An 11532-nucleotide genomic window follows, 5' to 3' on the forward strand; every position below is an offset into this window, starting at 1 on the left:
TCTGAACTTATGTGTCTTACTTATCCCTCACTACCTTAGTCAACGTAACCCGATCCTCTGGTAGAGCTTAATATAATGAGTTCAATATCTTGAGCGCAACCTCGGACACGGCCGTCAAATATTCATGTGACTTCGGCCAACGTTGGAGGTCCAGTCGCTCTGAGATCCCTGTTAATTACTCCTAATTAATACTTTGATAGCCTGTAGTGTACAGTCTTGTAGACCGATATATTCCATTAGTGTACAAGACATTTATTTAGTATAACCAAGTCTGTGCTTCTTGCTTGTATTCGTTTAACTATTTTTAATGTGCAGATTCAATTGATAATTGCAACGTTGTTACTTCAGTATTAAATCCAAGGAATAGAACTCGGTAAAGAATTATCGAACTTCCATGTCCACACCACATAGAGCTCACCGTGCTAGGAGGTTGAAACTTATTCTGAGCCGTCCTAAGATTAACACCTACTGAGGAAGGCGATAGGCCTCCAGAACATTTTTAATTTGTATGACCTCTTTTTCTTTGCAAACCGTGAAATTGTTGCTTCAACTGATGTTAATGCGTCGAGGATAAATATGAAAGTTTATGCAGGAACCAACTTTAAGTGCACTGGAACAAACTTCAAGTCAAAAAGATGCACTTTCAATTTTGGCCCGAGAGTCGCGAGTGAGCGTTTGCATCGAGGTAACGCAAGAAGCAGCGATTGTTTGGCAAACTGAAGAGTCTCATTGGATTACAGGCGCGCCTATTTCTGTGCATATTGGCCGACTCCGTGCACTTTCTCGCGGGTGAATTTAAGGGCCCGCTCAGCAGTGGCACTTACAGAGATGAGGGTCATCTACTGGACACTGATACTTCTACCGCTGCTCTGTGGAGTTCAGTTCACATCTTCACGCTTCATGAACGCAGGTGGGCAATATCCTATGTCGAATCTTTTCAACGGGGAACAATTCAATCCAAGCAAAATTCTTATCTCCAGGATTGAAAATCATCAACGCTTGTTAGCAACATCCTAAATGAAATCTTCGAAACGGCATGAAATTAACCATAAATATAATTATTTTGCTTTTTGAATGGTACATTTTTCTGTAATTGAGTCAAAAAAGTGGCAGAACTATTATTTCATCGAAACGCTCGATTACGTTTATTCAATTCATAAAGCACACTTTCTCAGCTTCACCAATCCTCTTTCAATTTATATGTTACAAGTAATCTAATTTAACATCTTCGTTTCACTAAATTGAACAGCACTGCCTCCTTCACCAGTGAAATTGGTCAACCAGACCAATGGTCAAGTTTATGACGGTTTATGAGCAAATTAACATTAAATGTAGACATGCACTTATAAATTATATTCATACAAGGCTAGAGCACTTCTACAAAAATTTCAATCTCCTATTTATATTGGAGGAGGGAAAAACGTTTATTTTTAAATTCATTTTTGCTTATATATAAAAGCTCTCCTACAATTTTCCTCTCATTGAGAGTTAAATATTTATCGCCTGCATCACAAAGTGCCGATTAATTCTCGTCCTTGTCCAGGAATTTCTTTTAAATTCTCTCGAAACCTCGCGAAAAAGTAGTCGCATGACTTCCTGCATCAATAAACTATGAAAGGAGAAAAAATCGTATTGTGAGACTGAAAATTCGAATAAAGTGAGGTCACAATTCATCAAGAAAATGAATGTATGTAATTAGGAGACTGCGAATTTTGAATTTGCAGTCTCAGTTAGTATTCATAATTCAAATTGGTAATTACACGACACAAAATATCAAACTTAGCGAGTTTTAAATTTAAAATCAAGTTATACAATTAAATCGTGACTGAAATTCTTCTAAATATCGCATTATGGAAATATTTATGTCAATGTGGGATAAAACGGTTTATTATTATTGATAAATTTTCCAGCGATTATGTATTGATTGCTCTCTGGAACGTAAGCCCACAGTTATTAATTTTCACTCTCCCTGCATTTGAAATCGCAACTAATTTGCTTTACTTCAATATTATATTCATGGCCTGATATAGTAGTCGAAGATCACTAAATTAATATTTTGATACTGAATATTGTACATTCACGACTCTATCGCTCCCCAAACTCGACTTTCATTCAACATGACATTAATTTGATGAACATAACATAATTTTTTCACGAACGCGATTGGATGTTTGATGCATTGTCTTAATTCATCCCAGTCATTCGGTGTTTTTTCATCAAATTGATTTCACAGGACAATTTAGAAATATTCATTTGGATCGACCTTACACACGTTTTCTGAAGCATAAATATTTCTGCTGTCATAATTGAACTTCGCGCAACAATATCACGCTTCATGAACTTGGTCATGAATTTTCCCCGCATGCCATAAAGCTGCAATTAAAAGAAAATAGTAACTGCTTGACATTCCAATAACGGATTGACTTTGTTTTGTTTTTTTACTAAATATCTCGCAGCTCAAACAGTTGCTATCTGCGTGGATATCAAGTTTAAATTGAAACAGTTGGTTAATTTGTAATTATTTTAGTAATGAATTTTCATCTATGTACTCTGGAACAACTTGAAATGATACTCAACTATTAGTCCAAAGTCATCTATCTATTCTAGAGTGGCGCTCAAATCATCAAGAAATTTTCAAACGTGTTATAGGGTATGAAAAAGCCAGGTGCGAATACAAGCTTATTTAATGCTATTTTTGCGCATTGATTTAATCAAAACCTAATTTACTAATTTCAAATCTCTGTTTAAATTATTCAGAGCCTGGCAGCCGTAAACTCACTGTTCAGAATACCGTAGGCGTATTTCATGCATTCAACGCAACGTAACTGCAATTTATGCATTCAGAGCTTCGTAATAATAACATTTCAAGTGAGTCGCGGTTTACAAGGTAAATATTAGTGGCTCTTCGAAATTCGAGGCAGCCCATTTATGCTAATCAAACAGCCGAGATTAGTGCTCAATTTCACAAGATTTTTGAGTTCTATGTATAGTTTTGTTTATATGGGCTGACACGTAAGGTTTTATTTCAGGTTGATGCTTCTACACTCATTCACAAAGATGCATTCGTTAATATACGACTAAAAATAAACGTACTAGTGTTCGACCAATAGCGAGAAAATATCTCGGCTTTTATATTCAAGCGCATCTTCTCGTTCTCAATTGTGAATAGCTCATTATAAATAAAAATCTCCTCCCCTCCTATTATTTAAAGAATAAATGTCAGTATATACGAAAAAAATAATACATTCAATATGAACTCATTAATTAGTTGAAAGAACAACAAATTCATATGTGATATTTTTACGAAATCTGCTCTGAAAAAAATCTGCTCTGAAAATCTGCCCGAAATCATGCCAAGATTTTAAATTCAAGTATTGGCAGCCTATCTGAGAAATGTCGTATCAAGTAATTATTCAAGTGTAGTGTGCTAATTATTTAGGGGTGCTATATTTGTTTCGAACTTTTCACTTCGCTTAATGTTTACTCATGGACCCGAAATAGAAAGAAGCTTAGATTTTTAATGCAAACGCAAATATTTGTGAAAGAATGTGCGGAAAGTGAGAATAATTTATCGCTTCTGACTGCGGTATTACGTAATAGTGAACTCAGTACAAGGCTTCACGATTGTCACGTCCAATTTCATTTTAGAACAATTGCTCTCATTTTTAGACTTGCTAATCACGAACTCTCACAACAAATTTACTAATTTAATGGCAGCCAGAGTTTTCTCCGCAATTTTTAAGCCATTTCAAAGTTTATTTCGAATCAAGTTAACCAGGTTTGAGAACATTAGATTGTTCACGTTCCGAATTCCTAGTTCGAGTCTGTCATCATGTACGATGGCCGAGAAATAAACTGTTCTTTCGCTTTTTCGTTTCATCAGCCAAGAAGCAAAAATATTTAAACTATGAACTTTGTGAAGCGAGGACTGCTACCCTGCTGCTAAATTGTTCCCGAACCTGATACTATTTGCCGCCGGGATGCGCATGTTGCTTGGCTTTCTTGCACCGAAACTGTGACGCTGGTTTGTTTTGTGTTGCAGTTGGCGGAAACACCGACGTTGCCTTGTGACCGGCACCTCACGCTCCACGTGATCCTCAATCTGCTGACATGGCAGCTTCCATCTCCATATATCACCTTGAAGAGCTAAGAAGTTCAGATGCGCACGGGATAAGTGCCCTCGACAAGGAAATTGTCACGAGTTTGCCAAAGCTGGGCAAGTTTATGTCGACCGATCTCCAGAGGCTAGCGAGCACGACGCAAGTTTCTACTGCAGTTGCTGTCACAGGAAATTTAAATATTTTTCCTATCCGATCGCGGCGCCCGCAGTCATGGCGCAAAGCAAAGAGATTCAAGCGAGATAAAAGTAAGGACAAAAAATTTCACAGAACCCATGGATTATTTTTTTATTTTGACATGAAGCACATTGGAGAGGATCATCACAAAGCTCCTACGCCTAAGGCCTTACCCGTAGCTGAAGCAGCCATTACCAACGTCGAAGTCTCCGTACAAACAACAACTCCTTCAATAGAGTCTTTGATGCCGTCAAAAATAATCCCTTCTCTCCCTCCTCATCTTCGTGGCATGACCACGACCACGCCGCTGCCCGCCGTATTTTTCAACAATAGTTTCGTCAGCAACGTGACTGCACAGCTCGGACAGTCCGTATTTTTGCCTTGCAGGACCAAACATTCCAGCGACAGGAAGGTAAGAACAATATATTCTTTACCTAATCCTGCCGATAGAAATATTTCAGTGACAGAGGGTAAGTACGATGCAAGGTTTACTCACCTCCATTGTATGGTATAATTCAGTGTCGATAGACAAATATAATGCAATCTATACCGCTGAATGAAATGTACAGGTAACATTTGTCAATACCTATCGAAGACCATAAATGATCGACTTCAGGTAATACAGGCTAAATGAAACACAGAGCCTTACGGCGTCATTGCGATCTCCGTCTGCATAATTTTGAATTATATGCAACTTGCAATATATTGCTAATATGGAACGATATTATTCCTTTATGTGAAAAAACTCCAATGAAGCCACTTTATTTATAATGCCAAAATTGATTTAACGAAACATATAATATTTTTACCTTCATGCGAACGGTGAATTCCATCTGCAGTGAATTCAGCAGTGTTTCGCTGTGCAACACTATTTATATACATACACTTTCATTGTATTTTAATAAAATAGTAAGCCTTTTCAAGCCAGGTACGTTTAATATTTAACAGCGCATGAATCGATGAAGTGCTGAGTGACTGACGTCAGTGCATTGAACATAAATTATTCAAAATTTATTGAATAAACTCAGTAGAAATGCCCCTTTGACTTACGTGAATAAAATTCATAGTCTATATTGTCGCATCCATTTAGTGTCGTTTCTGTTTTGTCACTAATGGAATTTCGTAAATTACAAAGTTCTATCGACATGTTCTACATATAATTAATACTGGGGTATGAACAAGGGCACTAATCGTGTTCAATCGATCAATCCGTTCACGACACGAAGCTTCAGCCCACCCCGTTATCCACGCACTATAACAGTGACCTGCACTTCGACGAATACGTGAACCTGCCATTTTCCACGTCAATTTTACCAATATTGTTATTCATGACGAACAATTCGTACCAGAAACAACTCTGCTGATGGAATCGGCTGACCTATGCATACTAATTCAGTATGCAAGCTCGCCAAGTGTAATAACCAATCAATCGCCGGACTGCTGTTCAGGCCACGATCAGAATGATACTGAAATGCATCGCGGATAGATCCGTAGCCTGGCATGATCGAGATATGTAAAATACCGAGCTGCTGCCTAAGGGATGATAAAGATAATACAAAAATACATCACATGCCAAACGACAGGCTGATCGTGATGGAGATTTACCTAAAATACGTCATTCTTCGATACTCGGCTCATGTCAAGATCAAGCTAATGCAAAAAGAATAGACACTCAGAAACTCTGTTGAAATAAACAGTAGGCAAAGGCAAGAACACATCACAATCCTAACACACGACCAGGTACGATCCAGATTACATCGAGGATCTAGCTGTTCGGAACGCAATCGAAGTAACATATTAATACGTTAACTCAATTTTAATGTCTGCAACGAACCATAACTAAAACACATCACGATGTTAAAAATCACTAAAACGATGTCCGGGCCACGTGCAAATCAAGCTAGAATGCTAATGCTAATGACCCATGAAACACACGCTGTTTTTTGGTTCATTGAAGACGAGGAAGCATATAATGGCAATAAACCGCCAAGCATAACACTTTTACACTGTTAAAAAAAACTGTGAAGAAACGGTCCCATTGGCGTTCTAGTGGCCGGTCTCCCAGTGAAAATAAACTGTTTCGCCGTTTTTATCAGATGTTTTACGGATTTCTAGTGTTAAATTAGAATAAAAACGGCGACACGGTGCTTCTTTTTGCGTGCCGACCGGCCACTGAAACGCCGGTAATACCGTTAACGATAATTTTTCTAACAGTGTATTAACCTTGATGAATCTCATACCGGCCCCTTGATTCATTCTCCAGTGTATTCTCCTTGATGAATCCTCATCTGAATTGAGTAGTAAAATGTACATCGAATCTTTAGCTTACGTTCAACAAAACCAAAATTTATACATATGATTGCATTGTGAATAATAAGTGCACGGTTCATACTACAAGGAAAAACAACGAAGTTTTCGACCGATGGATTAGCAAAGCGTCATATCGCACAAATCCATGTAATTAAACTCGAAAATACAGATACTCTATTCAGTGTTTTGTTTGGTCTCCTCGAGACCAAGGGCATTTTGCACAATTTGCAGTTAAGACAGGACTCTGAAATCGGTTTCAAATGAGGTCATTCAATTAAAATTTTAATTTTTGCAATTTTGAGTAAACAGAGAATCGATAATTTCAGGCTTCAATGATTGATATATTAGTTTGTGTTTAACTTTTCCTCCCAGCGGGTGAGATCGCAGGAGTCCAATTTTTCCGCACTATATACAATAATTAAAAGCTTGCTCTGGTCTAATGACTAGCGTCACTCAATTCAACACACAAATGTGATTCAGTATGCAAGCTCGAATAATTCCTACATTTGAACATATAATATATTAATGTAAGAATTAATTACTTTTCGTCACAGATGATAAGTTATCTAGATTCCTCTCTCGTTGCCATGGTGTCTGTAATTATAATCTGTGTGCCTCTGGCCTTCAGTTTATTCCTCAAGTCTCGTGGGTCCGGCGGAGAGACTGGCACATTCTGACGTCTGGAACAGTCACGTACACTAAAGAACAGCGCTACGACGTTCATCACCCTGAGGGAAGTACTGAGTGGACGCTGGTCATCAAATACGTGAAGCTGCAAGATGCTGGAACATACGAATGCCAGGTCTGTCTTTAGTGGTCAAGGGATTCACGATCGGAATTCTTTAAGCAGTGCACCTATTAGCAGTCATTATTAATTGTGCTGCTGCCTATAGTCTCTATTATTTGTGATGCTGCTATTATAATAACAGTTACTATTATATGCACAAGTAAACTCATCTTGTTGATCTGTTCAATGAAAGTCTCTTATACACATCTAGATGTGTATAAGAGACAGCTGATACTATTTGCCGCCGGGATGCGCATGTTGCTTGGCTTTCTTGCACCGAAACTGTGACGCTGGTTTGTTTTGTGNTGCATGGTCGCAACTGAACTGAGTGGACGAAAAACTTCATAGCCCGCGCACCATATTGCGCATGGCGCCACCTTCCTAGGACTAATGGCCGCCACGTGGCGCGCAATTCAAATAAGTAAGTTCCCGCGCCGCACCCTGTACTATACTTATATTAGATTTGATTGAACTAATTGAATGTTTTTCCGGTACTACAGCTCATGAGCGGAGGTGGTCTGGTATCACACCTGGTGCACCTGACTGTGGTGGAACCTAAGGCCGTGATACCAGGCAACGGGGAGTACCATGTTGACTATGGCACTACCATCTCACTTACTTGTTACGTAGAGCAGGTCAGTAATTCTACACGCAAAAGGCATTTAGTACTAATTAAATATATGCAAACATTCTCGAACTAATATAAGAAATTTCAGTGTTTAGGTATGTGTTAGCTTTTAACTCATATACGGCTTACACTTATTCATTGCGTTAAAATGGAATACTGACGGAAGTTTTTCGTTGTCATACCAACTAAATTTTTATAAACATCACCGTCTGCAAAGGTAAACATCAGATACAAGGAACAAATCGCCCCAACCAGAATTTCAATATTAGATGACTTAAACGTTGTCTTAATGTTTCATTGTGTCTTAAAAATTGATAGAAATGACAAATTCGAAGATAAATATGAAGTCACCATGAATGTACAGAGAAGTTTTTCATTGTGTAGGCTAGTAAATTTTTGAAATTTCTTGCGAGACGCTGGTCAACACCCTGGATTTTTTTGAGTCCTTGAAATTCTCGGTGTATGATTGTATTTGTTATCTAAAGCCTCGAGTCTCTTTCTTTATAACAAACATTGCTGAGTCAACAGACGTCGAACTCTAATTCATTGTTATTGCTCATACGGCTCCGAATAATTTTGGTTCTTGCCAAAACTGCACGAAAACTTCTAGTTTAGACCAGCGGTATTGATAAAAACTACAAATATCTACAGAAAATCCATAGTTTTGTGATCTACAGAGTCGCGCCGTTGTACATTTTCTGGTACCACAAATCGCGCTTTATGAACGGGTACCTGGCACTCTAAATTTTCATGAATAACTGAAGAAAATGCTTATTTTTCTTGAATTCCAGAGTTGCGTGGCGCCGTTGTACATTTTTTGGTACCACAACTCGCGCTTTATTTAACCTGGCACTCAAAAATTTCATAAATAACTAAAGAAAGTGCTTATTTTTCTTGAATTTTAGAGTCGCGTGGCACCGTTGTACATTTTCTGGTACCACGACTCGCGCTTTATTTAACCTGACACTCGAAATTTTCATGAATAACTAAATAAAATGATTATTTTCTTGAATTCCAGAGTCGCGTGGCGCCGTTGTACATTTTCTGGTACCACAACTCGCGCATGATCAACTACGACCAGGAGCGCGGTGGGGTGGTCGTTCACATGGAAACGGAGCCTCGCGTCATGTCGCGTCTCACCATCGCCGACGCCCGACCCTCAGACTCCGGCAACTACACATGCGACGCAGACAATACGCTGGCTGATAGTATCTCCGTATATATCACTGCAGGTGGGCGAGAACTGTGACTCAAGCATTTACTTTTAAAGTATTAATATGTGAAGGTTAACTGAAACTTGTCGACTTCTCACACATTGAAGCAAATTTGAGCAATTTTAGCCGTGGCAATATAGATCTGATTAGTAGGAAGTGTAGGTTTGACCTGTGAGAAGCACGCGAAATGAGTATAAATAAGTATTTCTAGTCGGACACAAGCAAAGTATGATAAATTTCTTATAATGAACTAGGCCAATGTTGTTGTTAACTGTTAATATTAACAATAATTTAGACGGCGCATGATATACTATATAACATAGGAGATTCCAAATAACCATAGCGTTTTAGAGGTCTCACCTGTAGAGAGTGAGAGGACGTGATCTAAATCTGTTGATTAAATTCTTGTGAAAATAAACCACGGTATCCAAAGAATAAGACGATTGAAGTAAGGCAATACTTTGCCGTTACACAGGCATAGGCCCAATAAAGAATAATAATTATCGTAACTCATAAATACACAGACAGTAAAAAATTGAAACTGTTTCCTATTCGTAAAACCATTCCTGCTGTCCCGCAAACTTGCCATAATACGACATATTAAAATTAACCTACAATTTTTAACACATATTCACTCCTCAGAATCGATTAACTGGCACAATTTTTAGATCAAACTTGGGCTAAAAATTCGAAAAGAACGCCCAATAAAAGTTTTCAAAGGTTTCAAGGACGAAAAATAAATTCGTAAACATTCTGTCCACGTATTACAGCATTGCGTGTTGCTTCTACACTCAAAATGAACGTTCGCATGTCATTCTAGCCATGAAAATCTTAAGTTAAGTCAAACTTTGATGTCAGCTTGAAACTTGAATTGCTGTCATGGTACACTTTGATCGAGTTTTGCACTCATTCGAGGTCATTGAAAAAAAATTAAAAATCCGTAAAGAAGAGCTACCGGTAATTGCGCTGTGCAGGACCAGAAGCAAAGGTTAACATTTTCTGCCTCGTCGTTTGATATTCACAACTCAATGTGAGGCGACAAATGGTCTAAAAATTGCAAACTGGCGATTTGACGATGCTTTCTCTAGATAAAAAATGTTGGCAAAAAGTACAAATCATTTATTTCGATTAAAACCAGGTTTAGCATTCGCCTAAAAAATCAGTATCTGTAAATTATTTCATGCAACCGCGTGTGAAAAATTATATATTTATATTAAAGAATATAGAGGAAAAACGGAAAGTTGGTGATGGACTGAAAATTTTTTCTGAATAAATAACAAATTTTATAGCCAAAGAAGACACTGTTACAATCAACTAAGCTCAAACAACGCACAGTTTAACTCAGACCACAGTTCAAACGAAATGCTCACTGTGATTCACTTTTTTAACGTTTCTAAAACCCCACCAGACATCGATGAACTGCACACTTACTTTTCGCATTATTGCAGGTATGAAAATGAATATCGATAAAATCTAAAACATAAAACTAAATTTATTCAACCAATTATATATAAAAGTAAGCGATAGATCATTCTCATCAAAGCAATATATGTCAAGGATCAAAGTTTTCTCCCAGAATCATGCTCTTCTCCCCGCGATATCTTCTCCCATAATCAAACGCTTTTATTTCGATAAATTGTGAACACATTATACTTCCAGGCAACAAAATTGCTGCGTTACATCCTCGCGACGTCGATGCCGCGGCTCCGCTGTACATCTGTCGCTTCCTCGTGCTGGTCTTGGCAGCTCTGCCGCTGATGCTCCGACACTTCCTCGAATTTTGTTTCGGGTTCCAGCATTTGAAATTCAAAGGCAAAAACCTAGAGCGGTGCAACTATTGTCAGCGTACAGATTTTACCGCAAAAAGAACATCTATTTGCGGGTCAGGAGCTGACCGCCGCCTCGGAGATAATAATCCAACTCACGTTGAGGGCACCGCGACTTCAACGTAACATTAAACGCTGTGCTATCCTTCGTGGAGATATCGGCTTATTATTAACATTGAAATTGGGGTTTCCAGGTAAACCTGGCGCTGAGTACTTCAGTGAAAATACCAGCCAATTCAATATTATCATTGGTGGGTTAGACGAGAGAGGAATTCAAAGTGTTGGAACTTCTTAATAATATAATTAACTGAACAATCAATAATCATATTGAAGAACTGAATAAATTTAAGCTTAAATCTTTATTATTCGGCCGTCAATATATCAAATTTTGTGTAAATATTTATTTTTTTAACTGAATTAGCGTTCAATAAAACGTCTCGGCGTCAACAAGGAAACAATTAGATTTTACGAT

The 11532-nt window shown here is 38.0% G+C and overlaps 1 protein-coding gene across 1 annotated transcript; it reads left to right on the forward strand.

Moving 5' to 3' along the window:
* The first annotated feature begins 320 nt into the window (after positions 1-320).
* LOC108672997 lies at positions 321-11240 on the forward strand. Its single transcript, XM_018160760.2, has 6 exons — positions 321-910; positions 4043-4707; positions 7234-7407; positions 7893-8027; positions 9039-9252; positions 10894-11240. Exons 2-6 carry the CDS (start codon positions 4111-4113, stop codon positions 11184-11186), a joined length of 1413 nt encoding a protein of 470 aa, XP_018016249.2. The 5' UTR covers positions 321-910; positions 4043-4110; the 3' UTR covers positions 11187-11240.
* The last annotated feature ends 292 nt before the right edge of the window (positions 11241-11532 follow it).

This window comes from Hyalella azteca, unplaced genomic scaffold (assembly GCF_000764305.2).
Source record: "Hyalella azteca isolate HAZT.00-mixed unplaced genomic scaffold, Hazt_2.0.2 contig13646, whole genome shotgun sequence".
Taxonomy (NCBI): Eukaryota; Metazoa; Arthropoda; class Malacostraca; order Amphipoda; family Hyalellidae; genus Hyalella; species Hyalella azteca.

Coding starts and splice junctions, on each gene's coding strand:
- LOC108672997 (XM_018160760.2), top strand. CDS start 4,111: ATGGCAGCTTCCATCTCCATATATCACCTTGAAGAGCTAAGAAGTTCA. Junction 4,708..7,233: donor AACATTCCAGCGACAGGAAG/GTAAGAACAATA, acceptor TCTGGCCTTCAG/TTTATTCCTCAAGTCTCGTG. Junction 9,253..10,893: donor CTCCGTATATATCACTGCAG/GTGGGCGAGAAC, acceptor TTATACTTCCAG/GCAACAAAATTGCTGCGTTA.